At 33.8% G+C, this 26,395-nt stretch overlaps 1 protein-coding gene across 1 annotated transcript; it reads right to left on the bottom strand.

Annotated features, from left to right (window-relative positions):
• Positions 1-7,964: 7,964 nt before the first annotated feature.
• On the bottom strand, positions 7,965-22,434 carry LOC111880206 (sister chromatid cohesion protein SCC2). Its single transcript, XM_023876618.3, has 28 exons — positions 22,010-22,434; positions 20,542-20,651; positions 19,362-19,498; positions 19,195-19,288; positions 18,852-19,114; positions 18,167-18,274; positions 17,732-17,852; positions 17,491-17,623; positions 16,507-16,693; positions 15,916-16,353; positions 14,490-15,028; positions 13,828-14,038; positions 13,317-13,367; positions 13,074-13,232; positions 12,840-13,007; positions 12,455-12,754; positions 12,022-12,174; positions 11,777-11,946; positions 11,092-11,200; positions 10,822-10,989; positions 10,626-10,730; positions 10,307-10,537; positions 10,007-10,140; positions 9,639-9,926; positions 9,098-9,554; positions 8,917-9,009; positions 8,709-8,834; positions 7,965-8,632 (listed from the first exon to the last, which is right to left on the bottom strand). Exons 1-28 carry the CDS (start codon positions 22,255-22,257, stop codon positions 8,384-8,386), a joined length of 5,550 nt encoding a protein of 1,849 aa, XP_023732386.1. The 5' UTR covers positions 22,258-22,434; the 3' UTR covers positions 7,965-8,383.
• Between the last annotated feature and the right edge of the window lie 3,961 nt (positions 22,435-26,395).

The raw sequence follows: 26,395 nt of genomic DNA, 5'->3' as shown, positions 1-26,395 counted from the left end.
CGTCACCCGTTACTACTCACTTAATCCAACAACCATGATTACTTTTGATTAACGTCCTGAATCTGATTACCTTGATTACTTGTAAGCCTAACAAACGAGGAAAAAGGGAGTACGAAGTCCCGTTATTAGGCTGTCGGGAATGTGAAAGGCACATTGGCCCAACTCGCATTTGATTTCTTGACCTCAATAGCAATACTAATGGGCCACTAGGTCCCAATAGCACATTAGAGTCATTGAAAGTCCTTTTACATGAAATCGAGTCATAGGAGGCCCAATAACACATAAGCATTTTCCCTTTGGGCCCAAAGATCATGTTAATGGGCTAGCAAGGCCCAACAATCATGATTTGAAACTTCCAAGCCCAAAGTTTGTAAGTTTGCTCATCGTAGTTATCGCGTATTTATTTAGATGGTTTGGTTTAACGCTTGTTGTTTTGTATTGATTTGAGACCGAATTACTTCGTTTGTAACGATATTTGTTGTTGAGAGTGTATTTGTTTTCCGTTTCGTCAGTAGTCGTGGATCTTGTATTTTTGTATTAATGAATTAATTTGTTTAAAAGTGGAGTTTGACCTTTTCACTACCCTTCTTTTATAAAAATAACACTTTTGGTCCTTTTATATAAAAGAATTTAATTTTTAGTCCTTAAAACCTTTTCTTGACACTTTTGTATTATTTATTTGATGAAAACACAATTTTAACCCAAAATTTATTTTGTTGACAGCTTCAGCCCTTCCAGAATAGTGTTCCTCGGTTAGAGCCCTATTTTTCACAACTTTTACAGTTTTGGCCCAAAATCTAAAAACTTTACATTTTTGGTCCTTTTTGATAGTGAAAAGCATTTTTTAATCATAAAATGATTTTGTCATGCTAATTACCCCCTGTTTTACAGAAAGTTTCGTTTCAGCCCCTAAAATTTATCATTTTTCGCATTTTGAGGCTTATTGGGCCGAAAAGCCCAAAATTAGCCCATTAAGCAAAAAATTTACATTTTAAGTCCCTTGAAAATTCTAATGTTCAGAAAAATGATTATAGAAACTGTTTTGACCCTTTTAACCTTCAAGAAACCATGACTTGTCGGTTTGTATCCCAAGTTTTGTATTTTTGACAATTTAAGCCCAAAAATGGGTTTTATGTTAGAATATGTTCATCATGACCTTATAAGCTATTATTCTTGACTTGTTTAGTGCAAAATAGCTTAGATTATGTTTGTTTCCTTTATCATGTCATAGATCTCGGGTTTACACCCTTTTTGGTAACATATTCATCACAAAACACATGAAATCACACACATACATGCATCAAATCACACATAGCATACACATACACATAGATCTACACATTTTCTTGTATTCTCCCCCATAAAACTCATAAAAACCGAAAATAAAGGGGTATGAAGCTCACCTTGAGTTGTGGTTTCGGTTTTGAAGAAGATTGGGAGAAGTTTGGTGCTATTTTCGGTCCTAGCAAGTTTCTTGGATGGATCTCGAACTTAGTGTGCTCTAAGATGCAAGATCATGAATTTGAATGGATTAAGAGATGATTTTTGATGAAAAGAAGTGAGTTAAATCATAGATTTAAGCACCAACTTACCTTGAATGATGATTTTTGTGGAAGAAACTCCTTGAAAAGCTCTAAATCTCGAAATTTTGAAGAATGAGTGCAAGTGTTCTTGAGAGAATTTGGAAAGAGTTGGAATGAATTTTGTGAGTGTGTGTGGGTGTCTCCTCTCTGTCGGGAATCAAGAAGAAGAAGAGAGAGAGTTGAGGTGACTATCTTAGATGCATGTTAGTCCATGCATGGAAGTATGTGGTGTATTAATGAGGTGGCAATCTTAAAAGTCAACTCTTCCTCTCCATTTTGTGTAGTTGGGCCGAGAGAAGGAGAAAGGAAGAAAGAAAATTTGGCCTTGTGTGCTTAAGCCCACATTATGGTTCAATTAGATAGCTTTTGGCCCAAAGTAAATCAAGAAATGATTTTTATGGCCTATTAGGGCTAATTAGGTTAGGTGTGGCCCAATAAGGTCTGTTTAGGTATTTTATTTCATTCTAGGCCCAATATGGCCCAAAATATTTAAAATATATGGAAGTGAGTCCAATTAGAGCCCATTTAAGAGTTCTAAGCCCAAGATAGTCTAATTGGAAGCTTATTGGGCCATTGGGCCTAATATGGAAATCCTAGTCCAGAATGGACTTAAACCGGGATTTCTAGGGTTTCCAATTCTTTGTTGACTATTTGCAGTGCTTGTATGAAGTGTTTGATTGAAATTTTGTTGTTATTGAATAAGCATCCTACATGCTTTCACATTGTTGGTTCACATTTGTTATCATTGTTCAATGTTTACAAGGCATCAAAATTCCTAGTTGTGACAAAAGCAAAATTATGGATGCTCTTACCCTGAAGGAAGAAAAATGCAAGGTGTTGGATGTCAAGCTTCAGCACGCTGAAAAGCAAGTCAATGATTTGCTATCTGATAGGGCGGTGGCGAGAAGCTGTATCAGCGATGTTACTAGACTGCTCTCTGATATCATCGAGACTAGGGATCCGATGATTTCAATAACTGTTAAGAAGCATTTGAATGAGAAGCTCAGTCCGGTGTTTGCTATGTTACACCGTTTGGAGGGTGTTTCAAAACCGGAGTCTTTTTCAAAACAAGGGAGAGAAGGTGGCTCCAATGCTCAAAGAAACGAACCTCCCAAAGCCCCTCCCAAGAGCAGAATGTTGTTATTTCCTAAGTGGACCCTGAAGCGTATCCAGAACCAAGTTATGGATCTACCAAGCCAATATTGGTTGGATCCAGTTGCCTCCTTTGATATTCAAAACACTCAGGATTCGTAACTGGACCTTCCAGTCACTCCAAAGGCTTTCAGGTTTCGTGCCTTTGTGAAGGTTGCGAATGTACCGTTCACTGACAGCGAGGCAGATCAAATGTTGTTCGCCTTTTACTTGAAGCACATGAAACCCCAGTTTGAAACTTGGATTGCGAACGAGATTGTTGCTGTGAAAGTCATTGGGCCGATCGAGACTGAAAACTTCCCCAATCTGAAGTTTAAGGTTGCGAGAGGATCAATTTGTCAAGCCTACGAATTTACCCTCGCATACCTGCCCTGCCTGAACCTCCATGACTGGATGGTGCTCTTCAACATGTTGTTGCGAGAGAAGGAGAAGTACCAACATGTGATGTCCCATCTTCAACTTATGATCAAGTCATACATTCAAGAAGTTGGATCGATGGATGTGGATATTGCCACTGTTTTAAGGAAGAAACCGAGCATTGTTCCTAAGGAAGCTCCGAAGGACTTTGATAGGTTAATCACAGGAAAAAATTACAAGGAATGATGGTTCTTAGTATACTCGTCTAGAAAACGTTCAGGAGCAGACCATCACAAGTCATACTTCTATCTTGAAGATAAGCATTTACTACTATGTGTCTGGAGTTTGTTTTGGATATCGTTAAGAAGTTCAACGGCAACCACAAGGATGATGTGCAGTGTTTCTCGGATATAATCTTGTGGTATATCCAGGTTCGCAAGCTGTTGTTAAGCTTCATTCCCAGAGTCTACGAAGTGCAGAAGCGAATCACCAATTGATGGACCGTGGTCTCAATTGACGCAAAGGGGGAAATTGTTGAGTATTATGTATTGCGTCATTGGATCTGTTTTGTTTAGCCCGTTTGTATAAACGAGTTGGGACTGTCCACTCGTATTTGATTCTAGGGTTAGGGTATATAAGGTGCATTCATGCATCGTATTTGAAAACTCTGAGATTATCTTTGTAACCCTATTTCTGCCTCTACAGAAGTAATTCTTCATCGAGTTCTTCTAAGGCGTGACTATTAATCATTAAGCACCAGTCTGATCAATTTCTTGTTCTTGTTACTTATCTGTTTGAATCTTTTCGATCTTTAAGGTTTTATTTTCAACAAATAATATTCTAATAGAATAAAATCCTCAAAGAATTCTAACAAAAAAATATTCAGACAGAATAAAATCGGTTATGTTTACAAATTACGTTAGAATTAAAATTGAATTAATTTAAAAAAAAATCAGATTTTTAAAATCAGGAGAATTAATTATCCCTAAAAATCCGAAAATTTCCTTTATAAATGTAGTTAATTGTCCAAAATACCCTTTTGCTAAATTTTGTTTGATTATATGGTACATGTTTTCCCATTGTAATATCTGGTCAAGCTGTAGCTAACAGCTTAGATGCGAGATTGTCAGTCTCGTATAGATCTATACACAAATGTCACGCTCTCTTACCGAGATTCTGGTTATAATTCAGGACTTCAGTATGTACTCTGGTAGGTATGGTGAAGACTATGTCTCACAAAATTATTATTAACAGGTTTACATATAGTGTAATGAAAACCCTTTTGTAAGTGAAAATACTACCTATCCATAGTAATTACATAGTGTAAAATAATTATTTGTTCACCCCAAAATTGGTAAAATAGTATTAATGACCCATAAACTACACCCATTATAGTTTTATCATAAATGTTTTGTTGTATCCATATATATATATATATATATATATATATATATATATATATATATATATATATATATATATATATATATATATATATATATATATATATATATATATATATATATATAAGTTAGCATGTTTAGATGTTTTAAAAGATTATATCATATATTTTTACATCTAACACAAGTATAAGAACATTTATTATGATAAAGCCAATTTTTCTAGTTTTTGGCCTTTTTAACGTCACTAACCGGTATTTAGTTGTAAACCTTGTAAAATTTATTTTTATTTTTTTGTGGATATTAAGTCAAACTAACATTATATGTTTAAAATAACATATTTTAGGTCAAATCTCACAAAAATGGTATCATAACCTAGTCATGACCATTTTTGTTAGAAAAACCCTATTTTTGCATGAAAATGGTGGATTTTAGATTTTTTTTTTTTTTGTAAAACCAAATCTTTGGTATTTTTAACTAGTTTCATAACACATGTCAAAAATAATATATTTTGAGTTGTATCCCACAAAATTTGATGTAATATCTTGGTTAAAACCATTTTTGCTAGAAAAGTCATATTATGTTCATAAAAACCATAGTTTTTATAGTTTTGTTTTTGTGACCTTTTTTTCTCAAGAACATATAGTATGTTTATACTTATTTTCATAGTTTTGCATTTCTAAACAAACACAACATATAAATGGTCAAGTAACTAAGTAACAACATCTTTTCATGCATGTAATACTTTTACACAACTTAAAGAAGAAGCATGCATAACAACTTGAGTTATTATACAAGTTTACTTGTATTCCCCCCCCCCCCCCCCCAACCCCCCACCTAAAACTTGGAAAACTTGAAAATAAATGGGTATGAACTCACCTTGAGTGTGTTACTTGGTGGATAAAGAGATGGGGATGAAGGTTTTCAAGCTTAGAACACTTTAAGACACTTGAAGAACGTTTGAATGTCGAATTACCCTATGGATAATAACACATATAAATGTGTGTAAATGTAACAAAACTAGTATTTTTATGTGTAGAATCACTAGATTTATGGAGAAAGGCTTAGCAAAAATTGAAGAACCAACTTGTGGAGGTTCAAATTATTATAAAAATCATTATTATTAAAAATAATAATATGTTACATGAAAGTCAGGTTGAACTCCCAAGTTCTTGTTGCTAAAAATTTGGGTGTTTAGTCGAGTATAGACTTTATCACATTTGGTGACGAATTCACCAAAAATTTGTGTTTGTAGCGTTTGCTATGAATTTGTCATGTAGTATAAGATTTATGAATTTCACTACTTTGAGTTATGAATATTATTTATACTCAAATAATAAGTGATTAATTTATCGAATCATTGTTTTACCAACCCAAGTTAGGGTTTATATTCGATAATTGTCAACCAAAAAGGTACTTGTATTATAACTTGTCAATGGTACATTAGAAACGTTAGAGAATATCACATTTCTCCTAAAATTCTAATACAATTCGAGTTGACCTGGTTCACTCTTGTTGACTTTGTTTGACCAAAATTTACTGTTGTGACAATCTCCCTTTCTTTTCATTTTGGATATGGAAGGGCTACATGTTGCTTTATTTAGAGCCTAATTAGCTAATGTCTTTAAGGGGTTTCTATTTCTGGGATTGAGATTTCACACCTTCTGTACGCAGATGACGTCATGTGAGTGTCTGTTTGGGATCTAGAGAATATGAATCGACTTATAAGCATTCTGCGTTGTTTTTATTTGGCTTCAGGTCTTAAAATCAATTTGCAAAAAGAAAAAAAAATGATTGGTGTGGGTGTTCCTCATACCCAGGTCTCTTGTGTTGCTGACAGGATTGGTTGTGGTTTAGAAGTTCTTTCGTTTATTCATTTGGGTGTTCTAGTTAGTCAGACTTTGACTCGGGTTTCTGCTTGGTCTCCGTTGATTGATCGGTTTCGGACGAGGCTTTCGGGTTGGAAGGTCAAATGCCTTTCTTTTAAAGGTCGGCTTACTTTGGTTAAGTCAGTTCTAGGTTCGTTAGGAAGTTATATGATGTCGGATTTCCTTACTCCCATGTCGGTTTTGACTTCCTTAAAGGTTATAAGAGCTAGATTCTTTTGGGGTGCAGACTTGGCTGAGAGACATATGCATTGGGTCAGATGGGATAAAGTTTTAGCAACAAAGGATAAGGGAGGTTTGGGTGTGGGGAGCTTATTTTCTTTCAATAGGACTATGATGTTCCGCTGGCAGTGGAGATTTTTTCACTCCCCTGATCTCATGTGGGCTCGTGTTATTAGATCTCTTTATGGTTCTGATGGTGGTTCCAGAACTTTGATTACTATAAGAGTTGGCTCGGGTCCTTGGTATGGGGTTATTCGTATGTTCACCCAACTTAGAGATAGAGACATTGACATTCGGTCTTTATGTCCCATTAGGGTGGGTGATGGTCATCATACTTCCTTTTGGCACGATGTGTGGGTGGGGGAGGTGCCTCTTGCTTCCATGTTTCATAGAGTGTTTGCATTGGATGCTTTTAGACATGCGAGTATTAGTGATTGAATGGCTATAGGGTAAGGGCTTCATACTCTTAGACATCCTCCTAGAGTTGGTATTGAGCAAGAGCAGTGGGATGGCTTCGTCTCTCTTACTTAGAATCTTCAGATTTAGTCGTTTCCAGATAGGTTGGGCTGGATTATTGATACCTCAGGTACCTTCTATGTTTCATCTACGCGTTGCTATATTGATAGTAGTATGCTTTATTTAGGAGGTGTTACAACCCAGTAGAATAAATGGGTTCCCATTAAGTTGAATGTTCTTTTATGGAGGATTTGACTTCTGAGTATTCCAATGAGAGAGATAGATAGAGACTTTCTTATAGGGAAATTTAGGTGAATTCCATTATTTGCATCATTTGTGCTCATTATATGGAAACTATTGACCATATATTTGCAAGTTGTCATGAGCTCATTGATATTTTGGCACGTATCGCTATTTGATTGTCATAAGCTCATTGATATTTTGGCACGTATCGCTATTTGATGGGGTATTCATCTTCCGGAAGATAATTCTATTAATTCTCACATTTTGTGGTTTGATTATGTTTTATGAGAGCTGGCCAACATAAGGCCTTTGATGCAGAGTGGTCATGACTTCACTTTGGTGCAATTGGAATTTCCGAAATTCCACGACTTTTGGAACAGTTCCCCTAGGACATCCTTCCTTTTTGATAATGCCGTTTATAAGGCTTTCTTTTGGATTTGTAATAGATGTAGAAAAGTCATAACCTTGTATCTAAAATAACTTGGTTTAAATAATTAAATCCATACCAAAACAATGTAATGTACTTTGATTTTCTTTATAACTCGAGCATTGTTTAATACCATTACCTAAATTCAAAATACGAGATTGATCTTATCTTTTGCATATGTTTTCGTTGTTGTACATAAGGTACAATCCCCCAAAGCTTGATGTATAACTCCTCAAAGAAAACATAAAACCTTTTAGAATCAAAATTTACCAAAAGCAAATAAGCAAACACAAGAAATTTAATCCAACACAATCTTTTACGATCCTAAACTATCTCAATCTACGATAAAATAATATACAAAAGTGTCTTTCAGGTTCACACAAACCCACCCGCTAAAAAGATCTAAAACCATAGAGCAATTAATAAGAAAAAAGAAAAATCAATGCAATTAGACTAGTACTAGCATGGCCTATATTAAAGGGCAAAGTTGTAAAAAAATGAGAGTGCAAGGGTCGAAGTCCAACCTGCAAGTTGTTGTTCATACTTACTTCATACAACCTTTCTATTCTTTTGATTGATTGAGTGATTGCTTCTTCTTCTTCTTCTTCTAGGGGGGCTGTACATGTTAGATTGTTGTTGTATTGGGTGTATTTACAACTATAACCTTTGTCTACTTCTGGTGGTGATACCGCCTCTTCTCACACCGGTTGTTACGCGGGTCCCGCTTCCCCAATTCTCATCACCGGAATCGTCATCGGAATCTTTATTGTTGTTCCCGTTGTTCACACGGCTTTGTAATACTGCTTTTGTAGTTCCAGGCTTCCTTCCAGGAGGACGTTTCCTTTTGATATTTGCTGTGTAGACCGAGTAGTCGACTGTGTCTTCTCTCAACGCGTTCTTGAATTCCTGTTATTAACATGAAATTAAAGTCGGGATACTTTTCACATATTTTTAATCAAAAAGTGGTGAATGAAAATATAACCTGATATCTTTGTAAAATCTCCTGGTAGGTGGTGGGTCGAGTGGTATCCACCTCACCCACGTTGAATGGGATATTCTGTCGTGAAAGAAACTCCCCTGGTTTCGGAGGGTCAGCTGGAGAAAAAGCCTATAAAACAAAATAAATAATTTCTTTTAATGGGATATAGAAAATTAAAAATTTTATTATTAGTAAATGAATGAGGGAGTACCTGGCATCGAGCATCATCTAAACTATAGATTATTTTTAGGTGCCTTTTCAGCTTCAGAAGTAGTTGCAATGCACAAGCTGCAAGGCAGTCACCCTGGATCATGCATAAGCAGTTAATCAAATGGGTTAACTACTAGAAAGAATAAAGAAATAGTCAGATAGATACATGAAAGTTTCTATACCTGGATGTGTGGAAGATCATCCGGGGATATAATAACAACAGAATTGGCATAGTTCATTGATTGTTGATCAACATCCATAGGCTCGGTTTCAGTGACATTATTAACCTCAGTAGCAACCACCTCTTCTTTAACCTCAGTGGGAGCTTCTTCTTTAATCTCATTGGGAGCCTCTTCTTTAACTGGTGCATTCTCATCTACAATGGGCTCCTCACCAGAAACAGGTTGAGCAGTTGGCTCTGGCTCAGGCTCAGGCTCTGGCTCTGGCTCTGGCTCGTGTTGGACTACACTATTTTCAGGTTGTTTTGGGATTTGCTCTTGTAACTTATGTAGGAATGTTTTCATATTGGACTCGATTCCCCCAGACCTAACTTGTATAACTCTATTTATAGCGTAAATCAAATACAGAGGCTCTTCAGGTAACACGAAAGGGAGTAAAGAGAGTATCTCTGTACAGTATCTGAGAGAAAATGAAAGAGATTGAAATTAAATTGTAATAAAGAGTTTATTTAGGATAGAATTGTGAGAGAAGTTGAGAACCAACATTAAAAAGGTGACAACTGAGTTATGCCATGCGGGGGTATCGAATTTGCGGACGATTGAAGACATGAATTTATTTCTTGATGCGCGATTTCCACGAATGACCTTGTAAATTCGAGAAACACCGAGTCTTGCGTAAGAGAAGGAGCTGCCATCTGGTTTTCCTTTTGTGTTATTAGGTGTCTTGTTTTGGGCATTTGGTGTTTCGGGAAGATTTTGGTTCATTGATTGCATGAAGATAAATGACATCTGTAGTCCATCACCTAGACGGCTTTCGAAAAAGGCAGGATACCTGAAAATATGGTTTATGTATTTATTGGCATGAAGATATTAAGGTTGTAACAACAAATTAAAAGGAGTGAAAGGGATTACTTCTCATTCATATTCATGAGCAAATGATGAGCAAGCTTTGAGTTTGCTTCCTGTGGATCTGTTTCAAGTGCTATCAGATATGGAACACATGTAATCGGATGAACTAGACCTTGGCGTAGAACTATTTCCACAATCTGTTTGACAGGAGCAGTAAATAGCAGTTTTAGTTAGACCAAATTGCCACAAAAAGCAACCTACTTTACTCTCGCTAAAAATATTAGTAACTTACTTTATTTGTTGCATATTTGCTATTATTGATGAAGAAATGTAACGAAAAAAAAAATGAAATAAGATTGTGACCTTAAGAGCAGACTGGCGAACTTGTTCATTTGCATCCAAACATCTACCTAGAATGCTATTCCAATATAACTGAATGATTCCACCACAGATGTTAGTATCACCTGCACCTGCAGCAACAGGGACATGGCTTGCATCTTTACTATTAACAACTTTTTCATATTCAACTTTATCATTCTCCATCTGTTGTTCTGAATCTACAAGGTACTCAAACAAGTTCTGCAGTGATTGCATCTGATGATCAAAAAAAAAAAAAAAAACTTAATTAAAAAAAATTATTACAGAGTAGGATCAAATCAAAGTTTGCATGATATTTTCAAACCTTGATGCGAGCATCGGTGCTAGAAGAGAGTGTTGCTTCTAAGATATTTCCCATGTCTTGTTCCAACATACATTCTGGCTTAGCAATTAAAACATAGCCTAATGCCTGCAAACATGATATAGTGAACATCATAAATAAATATATAAGACTAATAATAAAAAAGAAGAGAATAAAAACGAATGATTATTATTAATACCTGTAATGATCTGATTTTGAGAGCAAAATCCTCTGCATAGAAGTACTTTTTGAATAAGGTGAGGCTGCCAGAGACATCAAGAGTCTGTGTGCTGGAAAGTGACATACGTAACAAAGAGCTTCCATAGCGAATAAGCAATCCAAGACAGAAAAGAGATCGACACACTTGCTGAAAAAATAATCAGAAATTAGGTTGGACTTGGTAGTTAAAAAATTATATACAGAAAATATCATCATGACAACTTAAATGGGCATTGGTCACTTCTCTAACCTGATTGTTTTCGAATCCCAGTGAATCCAAGCGTTTGAAGAATACTTGAATAAGATATCGAATAACAGATGCACCCTTTCCTGCAACTTTGCTCATGGAGCAAAGGCACCTGTAGGTAAATAGATTAGTATATCATTAATACATACTACGAAAAGGTAAATGAGAAAGTTAAATGGTGACAAAGATGCATAATTTGATGAGAGGATCCATTTTAGTAATCTATTTATTGACAATTAAATTTCAATCTTGATGAGGAAAAATATCAACGACTAAAACTACAAGGGTAAATTACAGTTTTCGTCCCTGTGGTATGTTGAAAATTATGGATTCCGTTCCTTCCCTTTAACAAAAGTTTTATAGCACTTTAGTGAATGTCGTTGGTTTTAATCCGTTAACCCAAATGTAAAATGACGATTTTACCCTTACTTTTACGTTTTATTCATGTAAAAGTAAGGGTAAAATAGTCGTTTTACATTTGGGTTAACGGATTAAAGCTAACGGCATCCATTCCAGGGACAATAAGTGTTACAAAACTTTGTTGCAGTGACGAAGAACACTAAGAATTCTTCAAAGGGAAGAAGTCGATTATTTCAACATACATACCACAGGGATGAAATTGTAATTTACTAAAAAAGTATATAAGAGTTAAGGCATCAAAAGAGATAAAGAAAAGAATGCAGTTTACTTGATGCAAGCATGGACAACAGTCAAAAAAGAATGCCGGACGATCATCTGCTTCAAATCTTGTTCAAGATCTTCAATAACACTTTGAGGAAGCTTTCTTACCAAAGGCAAAACAGAGTCGATCACAAACACTATACTTTCCACTAGTTGGGCAACTGCTCGATTATCAGCCTGATATAAAAATATTAAAGCTAAAGCACATTGCCAAAAGTGATAAATATATGTTGTTGCAAAATTAATGATAACCTGTTTCTTTAAATATGGCTGCAATGTGACCACAAACTGAGAAGGATTAGAGGCTGGTGCACAAAGTGCAGGATCCACTAAACAGAAAGCATGCAAGAGCAGGACATAATGAAGTGCACCCACTTCCATATCATTAACATTTGTTTCCTCTACCTGCAGTTCACAGGTTAAATGTTATACAAGAAAGAAAAAAAGTTGACTGGAAGTGAAGAGTAAAAAATGTGAAGTGGGTTATTATCAGTTTTTCACTACCTATCCCCAAACTATTGTCGTTTTTCTGTTTAAGTCCCCAATCTTTTAACAATAGAACACCAAAATTCGTGTTTTACTATTAATCTGTACCATATTTTGTGTTAAGCTTTTTTTACTATGTTATGTATTTTAGTTTATTTAATTGTAAAAAAAAATAAATAAATAAATAAAAAGACAATACCCGTAATATCTTTTCTAACAAGCACTTGCACATGAGCTCACATCGTTTTCTTACGGATGCAAGCATCACAGGACTGATTCCTGCAGCCTTAGCTGCTTGAGGTAAAAAATCAAGGGCTAAATTACGTTTAATAACTATGACAAGTAACTGATAATTGGGCCTTTTCCTCAGCATTTCAACCATTTGTTCAGTCTTCTTTGCTATTTCCAGTGTTACAGAACTACCATCTGCATACATTTGGGTTTGTGAACCTGAAGGCTCCTCAAACCAGAATTCGTAGAATGTCTTGCACACAAGGTCCTGTAAATGCAAGAGGATAAATATTTGTGTCAGAAAGTAATTAATAATTTTATAGTATTTATTAGTTACAAAACTAAAAAATTACCTGAATGCTGGATTCTTCATCGCTAATACGAGAAATGATTTCAATGCAAGCACTGTTGAAGTCCAGGAAATTAGAATTAGAAGTACACATATCCCTAATGATCCTGATGGCTCGTTTCCGAACACTCACTCCAGTATCTTTCACTCTTTCAGCCACCTTCCCATAATACTGATTAAAAAAAAAAGGTGTAAATTAAAGCACAATGTGGAAAAAAAAAAAGTATGGCAATTTTACCCTCTGAGCAACATCAGGATGTGAAGCAATATATCGGCCAACAAGTTCCAATGCTGCTTCTCGTACAGATATAGCAGAGTCACAAAACCTTCCTTCAACAGCTGTTTGAACAAATTTATCACCTAAAACCTCTGGATCAGCCTCTACAATGATACTAACCTGTTTTTAGCATGAAAAAGTGAGGGGGGATTTCTTTCTTTCATTAAAAATGAGGTATGGAAGTTATTATAAAACATGACTTACTGCACGCAATGCTTTAGCACGAATCACAGGAGAACCCTCCCTTAAACTTGCCTGTAATTGATAGTGTCAACTAAAAAAGAAGCATAAAGGGTATGTTTGGTTGGATGGAATGGACAAGGTAATGATATAAGTAAAGTGATGGAATGAATCATTGCATTCCATGATCATTGTTTGGTCAGAAAAATTATGTCATTAAGAAGTTACATAAATGAAAATGGGTTATATTGCAATTTTTCATTAGAGTCCATGATGAAATGAAAAAACACCCTTTGGCTAAGGAATGAAAAGTAACAGTATGGAATGGTTCGTTCCATTCTGTCAGCAAAACAAAGAGGTTTTTGTCATTCTAATGGAAGGAACCATTCCATTCCTTCCGGAATAGTAGTTCATTGCATTCCATCAGGCAAAACAAACAGGTTTTTCTCATTCCATTCCTTCTCCGATTCCATTATACCAAATACTATCAAGTAGTTTTATAGATACTAGAAGCAAATGATGAAAGATATCTGACCAGAAGCATGTGAAGAATTTTATCGAATCCTCTAGAAAAAGAGTTATTCTGTCCCAGTGCCAATGTTATCTTCTTGACAGAACTCCTAGTCAATAAAGATGAACCCATCCCAGAACCACGCACAATTGCTTTTGATTTTAGCCTGGCAAGGTAGTACAAAAACTTCTCTTGTCCATTTGGATCATCTTTGTACCACAAACAAATATAAAACCTGCAAACATCATATAATTAATAAATGTTGAATCCTTGAAAGACAAGAGTAAATTTTACATAAATAGCCCAAAAGTATCCACTTTTGCAACTTTGGCCCTTATTTTTGTCTTTTAAGTAAAATGACTATATTTCCCTTTTCTGATCTGTTTATAACTATTTGTTACTTAAATAAGAAAACAAAATATTTTCCCAGAGAAGATGGTCATTTTATGAAAAAAAAATCAGATGAAGGGTAAAAAGGTCATTTTATTTAGAACGAGGGCCATAAAATCTTTTGAAAAGTCAATAAACCTCTCGTAAGACGAAAACTGTGGAGAAAAAAAATGGAAAGCAAAAACGCTTTTTAGGACCAAAGATGAGAAAAAATAGCAAAACTCAAGGGTCATTTTTGTAATTTACTCAAAAAGATAAATAGTAAATGATGAATGGTGAAAGAAGTAGAAAGTAACCATCTAGTAAAAATATGCACATCCTCAGCAGATGCAAAATCCTGAAGATGATTCAATAACATCTGTTGCACGATCTCCGTTTTTGAAACATCAAAGGTGTCCTTGTCCTTGTCCTTTGACTTTGACTTTTTACGGGTGTGAGTGCCTTCGACTCTTCCTTGAGTCTTACAATAAGATTGTAAAAAAAGGAGTTGTTTTTTGCAGAGACAGAGCTGACAAAACCAACTGCTACCAGATATGTCATGTTCTCTTACTCCCATACAGTCTACATGAAATAATCTCTGACAAGTTTCACATTGTTCCAATGGCTTTTCACTCTTTGGATCCAAACAAACAGAACATGTATCGTCTGGAGGTGAAATGTCGGTTTCATCCCTGCCTAGTAACTCTTTTACAATCCAGAATGTTTCCTTTTTACAGAGGACAGCTTCGCGTTTTAGCCTTGCAGCAACTGTTCCAAGAATATCAATGGCAATGGAACGGGCAGCAACGTCTTTTGACTTCAGACCCGCGTTTTGAAGCAGTAACACACAAAGAACCTGCAAACAATTTTGTTTAATAAAAGAATACAGGTGTGCAAAAAAAAGGAACCATTTTTGGTTGATTTATTGTATTTATATGTAGGGTAAATTATAGAAAAAACATTATGTTTTGGGAAAATTTTGCGATTTAACCATCAATATGTTGGCTTTTTTCCAATCAAACCATAAAAATTTCAGACATTTTTCCAATCAACCATTTCAACTTGTTAAAATAGGTTTCAGTGGTAATTTTCCAAATTACCCATTTTGACATGTTATCAACTAGTTGTATCTGATCAAAATGGTTAGTTTGGAAAGATTTATGAAACTTTTAAGGGTTGATTGGATATATATATATATATATATATATATATATATATATATATATATATATAGATCATAAGTGGTTAAACTGCAAAATTGCCCAAAATATAATGGTTTTTCTGTAATTTGCCTTTATAAAAACCGAAAAATAACCAAACCGAACAGAAATCCCAAAAAGACATTGTTTTGAAAATAGTTTCTATCAAAGAAGTGTTTGTGCCTTTTTTTAAATCACTTGATGTTTTTTGTTGAACAACAATTATTGGGTAATGGGTATGTTTCTAATTCATAATTGGAACTCAATTGTCATCTACTTAAATTGTAGAGTTGTAGTCTTTCTTAGTATAATTTAAGTGTAGCATTTTTTTTTAATATTTACCAGCATGGCTAATGTAAAAATACAAATACAAAAAACTTAATAAAAAAACAAAAACCTAATCAGCTAAAGACCAAACTACAATGGGTTTTTTTTAATACCGATTTCTAAGTTTGGGTTTAGGTTTTAGCCAAAAAACAAAGCGAACCAAACTCACCCCTAATAAAGCACACACTTAAGTGACTACAAATTGTATATATATTACCTCAAGAATATGAGCTGAAGCAGGGTATTCAGGTAAATTCAATGTTGTCAGAAGATCCATAACAAGATTTTCCAACATGACCTTGAACTCAGATGCATCTTGATTTTGATTCTTGGTATTTGCAAATCGTTGAAGCACACGACTCCAGAAAAGACAACATGCATCAGTTACTGCCTCTTGGGATTTAAAAGGGTAACTAGAATCAATTCCAATTTCAAATAACGGATTGGAATCAGGTGCTTCCCTCAAAGAATCAGGAAGGTTTGCACTACAATGAATTAACTGAATCAATAAAGCAGATATCATTTGAATCTGTCTTTGCTCTTCATCTGCAAGGTGGTAAGTTCTAGGAATCTTCTTTGAAAATGGTATTTTCAAGAGCAGATGAAGTAAATCGTCCATCACGTATACTCGATGCTGATTATATGAATAAAATATCTGCAAAATGATAAATTGATAATCAAAATTAAAACTAGATGTTTAAAAAAAATCAATACGATCATTTTCAGTTTCCACTGAAAATGATTAATGAAGAAACCTAAACATTAAAAATATAAACCATAAAAAGAAACAAAAAAAATAACTGCATACCCCGCCTATTAGACTGATTGCCTTCAATTGTAAAAGTTGAACATTATCCACCAATAAAGTTGAAAAGCATGTTTTCACTAGTTGTAAGATGCAACTATCTGAGAGGCGCTCTATCATTAATAAATCCTTTAGAAAACCAATTATGGTGCAAAGTTTCTGAAGTATGTTATGTGCTGCAGCAGAAGTCCTGAAAAAGAAAAGCCTTAATTAATCACTGTGTATATTGCTCATTCTGCATTTTGAAAACTAGGGTCTGTTTGGTATAATGAAATAAAATCACAAAGGAATGGAACGAGTCATTCAAACATATTGTTTATTATGTATTATAACACAACAAAATTGATTAAAAAAAGATATTTTATTAAAAAAACTTCAATCAAATTGATATCATTAGATAAATTGTATACAAACATATTTCATGTCCCTTAAACTATATACTACATGTATTTCAAAAAGTCAAAAAAAGAAGTATTTATCATTTAGAGAAATCTGTTGACAAAAATAAAAAGTTAAATACCATGAAATGCTAAAATGGAATTATAATATATTTTTTTTTAAATTAGTTTTCAAAACAAGAGAGATAATTTAATTGAGGTTTTATTTTTATAAAAACCAACTGTTATTGAAGATTATATATATAGAAAAGTGATTTACAGTTATATTATAACGTAACATTCCTTCAAGAAATGAAAAGGAAAACACCCTTCTTTTATTTCAGTTAAAACGGAATTATAATTTAAAAAAAGTTATTTTTCAAAAATAGAAAGATAATTTAATTGAAGTTCCATTTTTTTTAAAAACAGCAGAGTTATTGAAGATTATATATGGAAAAGTGATTTATAGTTATATATTATATCATTCCATTCCTTCAAGGAACGAAAAAGGAAACACCCTTCTCCCAAGAGAAGGAATGTTGTATTCCATTCCCTCTTGGATTACTACATACCAAACACTACCCAAATTCAGATGACTTTCTATACATACTTGTTTGTTCCTGATCTTTTCACTTTTGCATTCCTAGTAGTACGCCTTTTCTTGCTAGCAGATCCAAAATCCTCATCATAATCATCATCATCATCGTCATCGTCATCATCCTCATCATCATCATCATCATTATCTGTCAAATGCAACACGGGGAAGAGATGGAAAAGTAAATTATTAGAGATATAAGTAAACAGATTGCCCACTCAGCATGAATATCTATTTATATCCCAAAAAGATCTACCGAGTTTTTTGCTCAAATTGCCATTGTCAGTTGGTTTGATGGTGGGACGATGAGATGGATCACAAGCTACCATGACATCTGCTATTTGTCTCCTTGAAAACTCCACAATTCTTTCAATGATCTAACAATAGAAACACAAGATTGAACATAGTTATGACTCATTGAAAGATGAAGTGTTACAGAATGAAAAAAAATTAAAGAAATGGTCCCTGTATTTTATTTTTTACCGTGTTTAGTCCAAATTTGAAACTACTTTCACATTTGGTCCTTGGTTTAACAGTTCATATCGATTTTGGTCTATGGAACCTTGAAATAAGGACCAAAACTAGAGAATGTTCCAACGTTGGACTAAACAGAGTATAAATCAGAAAGCAGAAGGGACATTTTTGTAATTTGCTAAAAAAAATAATGTATAGTTTGAGCTAGGGCACATACCTCTTCCTTGTAGATTTGCTTTGGCATGCCATTATATGCCATAATTGCAACAGCTGCATGGATGGACTCAAGTGCTACCATAATTGTAGACACTACATCCGAATAAGACTGGAAAAGATAACAATTGACCAGAATGGAAATCATTAAAACCAGATTATCAGAAACATATAAAAATAGTTAATGCTTTTAGACACATTCAGTATCTTTACAAATAGGAAAAAAGATGAAAATGCATGACCAATCAGCTACATGAAATCAATGTGTTTTTAACCTAATCAAGAAAACTAAAGATATCCGTCGTACTTACAACCTTTCAGCTGATAGACAGATTGCAAAAGATGCTCAACACTTGATATCAATATATGCAAGAAACAGTAATGTACTTTCATTGATTTGTATATTATAGAATGCTACTCTCATTTCTTATTGATTTAGAGCATTGTATGATAATGTATACAAAGAAAATTTCATGCTTTTTCAAAGTATAATGTCCTAATAAAAAAAAATTAAAAGTACAATGTTAGAATATGGTAGATTTTTCAAAAGTACAATGCCTCAAAAAGAAAATTTGCAAGTACAAGGCTGTAATAGAAAGAAATAGAAGTAGGATTATCTTTTTTTTCTATAAGCATGTATATGTAAACATTGCTAGACAAGAATTAAAGCATGAAGATAGCAAACTTACACTTTCAGATTGAGTAATGGATAAGCCTTCTGCACTGTGAATATGATGATCTAGAACTTTCAACATTCTTTCAAGAAGACCAACAGGGACAAAATGCTGTATTTTGTTTGTTCGAGCTGCCATAACTTCTTTCACAAGAGTTCTAATATTGCCAACAGGCAGAAGTACCCATTCTGCTTCACCTTCTTCCCTATCATCCACAGTAATTTCTGCTTTCCCACATAAATCCTCAAGCACTTCACAAAATCTTTCCACAGCAGCATCTGAACAATTAAGTCATAAATCTTAAATATCCAGTTAACACGTAAGAAATAATAGGAAAGCTGGAGGGGAGGGGGGGTACCTTGAAGTTCAGTGCCTTCTGGTTCAGTTGGTAATGTGTCATCAGATGTTTTCTTTCTTGCTTTTGGTTTTCTAGATGAAGATGTAATAGCATCCTGCAAATTCATCTCCATGATTAGAAAAATAAGAATTTAATAAAATAATCGACAAATGTCATGTGGAAATTACATGTTCATGTTGACGCTGAGTTTCTCCTTTGTCTTTCACGGGTTCGTTGTTAGTGGAGAGTTTTTGCACTAACTGCTTCCTTTCAGATACCTTGTTATTAGGTACCGAATTATTATACAATTGATGCTTCGCAGAACCTGAGAAACTTAAAAATATCAATAAATGATAAAGTGTTGTAAAAATCGGCCTAGAGGCTAGGCGGATGTTTAGTAAGCAGAAAAATTAGGTCAACCAAGGTCAAAACCGGTCAAAATGAACAAGTCGTCAAAATAGTCAAATCAAAAAGTCAAAATTAATAAAATAAATATCTTAATTTATCTATTCTAACCCTAACTTGAAAAATCTTACCAAAAGAAGCTCTCATATGTCTCTCTCTCATCGATCATATTAACACTCAACAGTTAAACATTTAAGTCTATTAATTAACACCTGAGACTACTTTCAGTATTTTGTTCCATAGGAGACGTATACTATAGATTTCACACTTGAATCAAATTATTTCAGGTCTGTAATTATAAATCACATATTATAGTTGTTTACCTCTTTTGTAATGATATTGATCATATATAATAATAATAATAATAATAATAATAATAATAATAATAATAATAATAATAATCCTAAAATTAAAATCTTTACAATTTAAGATCCCAACTAATCGAGTAATCTCCTAGGAACTTTTGCAATTTTGCCTCTCATCTATGTCACACACCTTCTTTAAATATGTTGTTCATTGTTTGCCCTACATTAAATACCAAAATCTCCTGGTTTAGTGTAAAGATGGTAATTAACTAATTATAAGGCATACGCGAGAAGGTTAAGAATCAATTTTTAGAATGCGTTCTCAATAAATGTTTATTTTTTATAACAATTGGAATTAATAGCGAAAGATAACAGTTTCGTATCAGCATGTATCATAACTATTGTCATCTTCCAAGTCCAGTATAAAAATAGACTGCTAACAACAGTAGCGATGACATCTAAGAGCTGAATATTCCATGCTACTTTGGGCTAATTATTAATTTGTGGAGAAGAAATTATATATGCATCATGATACTCCCCCGTGTAATTGGTAAAATTCTTTTTCCTCAAAAACAAAAAGTCACTGAACATCTTCAGAAAATTAAGGCTGCTATAAGAATCAATCAACATTAGAATTGGCTTAACAGGCTTTGTTTACCTGGAGCAATGTGCTCAAATGCTTCAGGGTTGCATCTAAGAACCTCATTGTAAAGGTCTAGATGTCCTTCATGACCATAGGGTGATTGGGTTCCTTTCGTTCTAAGATTCCTGCAAGTAGAAATTAATAATATCAGGAAAGAATATCACCAGAAGTGACTAAAGGTTCGCATTTGGATTTGGGAAGAAGAAAAGATTTAAGATAAATTACAAATTCTGGTCCTACATGTGATATCTTGCACACATTTTTGCAAATTGCCAATAGGAAAAGACACAGCAAATGACAAAAAGATGTTTGTATGGGGAAAGAATGTATTCTTATCATAACAGCCAACAGATTTTCCTTTTATATCAAATGTGACCCTAACCATAGATCTCTTTTGTTGCAGGTCTAGGAAGTTGCATACCATCAATTAAAACATGTTAATATTATGCAGCAGCTAACAAAAAATGATGTAAAAGTAAAACCAACACCTTGCATAACATTCCTTACAACTTGCATTGAAAATTAAAAATACTCTTCAGCGCTTACTTCCATACATCAGATTCATATAGCATGCCAAACCATGCAAATTTTGTAAAAGCACACAACTTTATGTAGTATTACTTTCGTTTCTTAATATGCAACTTAGATACTCCGGAAAAAAATAAAAATAAAATAAAAAGCTTTACAACCAACATTACGTGATCCACACGAATAGGCTTTTAATAAGATGTCAGTGAATAGGACTTCTGCAATAGTGCAAACATGGTGGACCTTGCAAGGGTGCCATTAAAATGGCCATGTAAAGGTGCAGCCTTGAATCAGCCTTGCATACCAGACCAGATTGTCATTGAGAAAGCCAAAAAAAACTAAAAAATCCACATTTCACCACATACCACATTCATTTTTAAATTTGGGAGATAACTTCTTATGAACTGTAGCATTATCCTACGCATATTAGTAATTGCTTACACTTACGATGTAATCTTCTAATAGACCAAATGATATCAATAAATTTTAATACTGTTCTATGTTTTTTACGATTTGATCTCTTCCATAGTTCCATTCATATATTTAGTTACTTCATGTGCAATCCTTGTACTATTCAAGGTCTACAACCATCCTTCAGCGTGCTTTTAGTTTTCAATCCGCATAAATGAAAAATGTACCATTGACTTTTCCTGACGACTGTTCCCTCACAATAAAGTTGATATATACTACTCTAAACTTGACTCCTCGTTCAAAAATGAGAATATTCTCACGTTTCGCATTTCAGAAAACAGCAAAAATTCGAAACATTTTGTTAAGAATGAGCAACATTGATTCAAATTCAAACGCAATTTCAGATCTCAATCTACCATCGCTTTACAAGTTGAGTTTCATTTTTGATTCAGCGTACACGTATGCAGTAAAATTCAGCATGACTATGTACGCAGAGCATGATAAGCAAATTAAAATTCACAATTCAAGTAGTTCCGATACTCACAGGTAAGACACATCAGTAGACTGGAGAAGTTTGGATATCTTGCTAGCCTGATCGGGAACATCACTACGGTTTAACTGCTTGGCCGAACCCGTAGGCTCGTCAATTAACCGCAGGTCCTGGTCAAGAGCGCCGCAGAATACCGGCAGCGACGGCAACGGCAAGCATGGAGCGACTTCGGAATGAACAGTGTTGGCGAGGCTGATACCTCTAGGTATCCCTCCTCCACCTCCGACACGAGAATTCGACATTGAAATTAGTTTCTCCGAACAGAAAAATGTGCGAACAAGTTCATCAAGGGTTTAATCGCTGAGAATTAGGGTTTTCTGGTGAAATTTGGAAAACTGGTGTTCAATTGCTCAGTTTGGAGCCCTGGAGAAGAAATAGTGAGGAATTGGGGCTAAGGGCAGTTGAAAGGGAAAGAAAATATTTGATCTCATACGACTTTTGATCTCTTTTCAAAAATCAAAAATAACTAAACTGATTTTGATTTTAATTTTGATTTTTTTTTTTCAATTGTCTAGATTTTGTGATAATTAAATTGAACTATTTGTATGAGTAGTAATTAACCGCGTTTACTCGTATATTATTTGGTATTTTGATGTTAATAAATCGAATAGTCAAATTTTGAGAAACATATACTAAATTTATATAAATATTGAACAAAATATTTTACTATAATAATAAATTTATTTGGGATATTGATGAAATTAGCATTTATAAACGCGATAACTAACAAATATAACATTTTTTCCGTATTTGAAAATAGTCATTTTGTCTCTGAACATTTTGGACTAGTTATGATTGTTCGAGAGTTAATGAGAATTGACGTAAAGATATTCTGGAATCTTACACAAGTATATTCTCTAATATTATACTACATTTTATAATGTTAACGTCCATTTTGCACTAACATAAAAGCATTTCACAATAAGAAGTTTTGGCTTTTTTAGCTATTGAAGTTTCAAAATTGTCTTTATATGGCCACCAAAATTCTAATTATGTTGAATAGATCATTGAAGTCATGATTTTGCTTCCATTTAGCCATTAAGACCTGTTTTAGCATGTTTAGTAGGTTTTATTTATGACTTATGACATATTTGACCATTTAAGTTATAAAAATGTCACAATTTAGCCTAAATGGATTTTTATGAAAAAAAAAAATCATTTTTTAAATAATCTCTCTCTCTCTATGATGATGATGATGATTATTGCATCAATTCCAAATGAACCATGCTCTCTCAAATTAGAGGATATGGTACCCTCATTATGTCTCCAAATGAACCATGTATGTAATGGCTAGATGAATTATTCTTAATTACCTGGTCTCAGGTATTACAAGCTCATCCAGCTAGGGATGGCAATGGGGCGAGGTTTACCATCTCTGTCCCCATCCTCGAGTCTGTAACCTCGTCCTCGTCCTCATCCTCATCCACAACGGATGCGAGGAAATTAATCTCCCCTCCCTCTTTAAATTTTGGGCTTATCCCCAACTCATCCATGTTCTATCAACATGATAAATCAACTTACACAAAAAAATAACTTCAACTTTAATAAGTTATCAAAACCAGATGTCATATTTAGATTATGTTTACATCGATAATAAAGTTTAACAACCATCAAAATGAGAATATGATTACACAAAAGAAATTTCAATCTTTAGTTCTATTTGTTAGCTTGAAAAAATAATCAACATCATCATCATATGCAACCATCTGATCAACAACCTTTAGTTCTCCTTGCTTTTTACCTGAAACATATAAAACTTATTTTTAGAAAAATTAATATTTATACACATGTATGATATAACAATTGATATATTTATTAAAAATTTACCTTGAAGTTCCTTTCGTAACCAACTTTGGCTACACATTAATGCCCCGACTATTTTCGGTTTGAGTCGGTTATGTTATTTTGTCACCTTATTCCCACTCATGCTAAAAGCTGATTCTGAAGCAACTGTAGAAATTGGAATGGCTAAGATATCTCTAGCAATCTTTTGTAATATAGGAAACTTAGAACCATTGCACTTCCACCACATTAATATATAAAAACCTTCCTCGTTCGGTAACAACTTATCAGCTAAATAACCATCCAACTCAGTTTTTTCAAATCCATCTTCCTCATAAAGCATATTCTCGAAATCTAACTCACGTGTTGATTTGCTTAAAGTAGAACCCCCTCCATGAGAGACGTTTGTTGCACATCGTCGTTTCCAAGAAGCTCCTCGTTTGTCATCATGTTTCTTCTTATACTCTTCAAATAACTCAGTAATTAGGTTACATATTTGCATAATATCACTTTTTGCTTATTCCCCATATAACTTTGGAAAGAAATAACTGATTAACTTTAATTTATAATTTGGATCCAAGACAATTGCTACATTATGTATTACGTTCCAATACTTCTCAAATTTGACCAACATAGTTGATGCCATATACTTAATAACACTATTATGAGGTACTTTCCAACTCAACAACTATAGTTTCATGTCATAAATCAAAGGGAAGAAAATGTTTAACGAGGGATATTTAGTACTAGAAAATTTTTCAGTCACTTGATAGAACAATTTCAACTTTTTAGAAACATTTGATGCCATATCCGTTCATCTTCAATAAGCAAGCAAATATAATGTTTATCTTTTTTGCTCAAATGATTAAAAACTTCTCTATACTCCAAAGCAACACTCAACGTCATATAAATGGAATTCTACCCTGTTTTGCAATCAATAAGTAACTCCTTTTGGCAACCAACACCTACTTTTTTTTAACAACAAATTTAACATACTCCTAAATTACACCTTAAATCCACCAATGTCCACGACGGGACTTGAACCCTCAACCGCAAGGAAAGAGGGCAACATCGGATACCGTTGGGCTAGAAGTACTTTGGTAACCAACACCTACTTGTCGAGCAAAAAGTCTAAAATATTGTATTCTTTTAGGAGAACTTGTCCAAAAGGAGACACTATTCCTAGCATTTTCAATTGCACTGGTAATCAAAGAAAATCCATTATGCACAATAAGATTAATTATGTGTTCACAACATCGCATATGAAATATTTTCCCCTTCAAAATTAGCGATGAAGTAGTAAGCGTACCTAGAAGCTTGTCGACGATGGCATCATTTGTTGAACAATTGTCAAGTGTTAATGTTGACAACTTAGTGTCAAAGTTCCACTCCAAAAAGCATTCCATTATAACTTGTGATAATGCATCAACAGTATGTGTAGATGGAACATGTATAAAGTTGCATTAAACAAAATATAACACTTTTAAACTTCATCCAATATAAATTACAAATAATTACATTAATTAGAGTAAATACCTCATAATTTGATTTTGTAACTTCCAGTTGCCATCTATATAATGTGATGTGATTGTCATGTAATCTTTCTTTTGGTTACTTGTAGTGTCTATTATAATTTGACAGAACACTTGTATTATAATTTGACAGAACACTTCAAGACTCATCTTTCATTTTGTTTATACTTTAGTGTCTATTATAATTTGACAGAACACTTGTATTAAAATTATATTATTAATGCAATGAATGATGTTGTTGCTTGTTTACTACTTTTCATTGTTGTGATACTGTACATGACGTCATCCGCCCCAGAACGTTTCCGCCGTTCTTGGTTTTGGGGTGTGACATATAGTTTAACAAAACTCCGTTTTTAAAGTACAAGCATAACTTGATAGTAAAATGAGTATTTTCAATATCAGTTCAAGTAGAATACTAGTAAAGTATAATGGGTATAGTTTAGGGGTTCAGTCATACTAGATACAATACACGATAACAGAAAGAACAAACTAAGATACTATAACAAGAGAAGATACTAAGATACTATAACAAAACAAACATACTAAGATGCTATAGCATGACACCATTACAGGATCTAACTATACCAATGAATAACTAACTCATTGTTCTAAACAAAAGGTGATAGTTATATTGGGTATACATGATCATATAATTTTAATGTGGATGTTCACGACTTGCAATTGATTGCAGAGGTCGCGTTTGGGTCCCAAAATATTTTGATAAGGAGAGCGTTTAGTATGAGATCTAGCCATCACATTATACCTTCATAATCAATTTAAGGCAATTAGTATGATAGTAGTTACTATATACAATACTACAGAACAGTCGAGCTTACATTTTACAAACAACAAACAGAACAGTCGAGTCTAGTACAATCACTAGAAAGGAACCATAATGCTAACCTTATGATTCCTTAATGTATACATCAAGGGATATATATAAATAGGATCCGATAGGTAATATAATGTGTGTTTTCTGCTTCATTTCCTGTACCTTGTTTGGTTGTGGGCTTAGAGCAGATTCACCCAACCTATTATCTATTCGATTTTAGTTATATATATGTTT

Source organism: Lactuca sativa, chromosome 3 (assembly GCF_002870075.4).
Source record: "Lactuca sativa cultivar Salinas chromosome 3, Lsat_Salinas_v11, whole genome shotgun sequence".
NCBI classification, from domain to species: Eukaryota; Viridiplantae; Streptophyta; class Magnoliopsida; order Asterales; family Asteraceae; genus Lactuca; species Lactuca sativa.
This window is presented reverse-complemented; position numbering and strand designations above follow the sequence as displayed.

What these genes read in the sequence shown, in the direction of transcription:
- LOC111880206 (XM_023876618.3), bottom strand. Translation starts at nt 22,257, where the DNA reads ATGTCGAATTCTCGTGTCGGAGGTGGAGGAGGGATACCTAGAGGTATC. An exon ending in GTGCATATTTTTACTAGATG is followed by an intron (nt 14,039 to 14,489) that starts GTTACTTTCTAC and finishes TGATGTTTGCAG; the next exon opens with GTTTTATATTTGTTTGTGGT. An exon ending in TTCGCCAGTCTGCTCTTAAG is followed by an intron (nt 10,141 to 10,306) that starts GTCACAATCTTA and finishes CCTGTCAAACAG; the next exon opens with ATTGTGGAAATAGTTCTACG.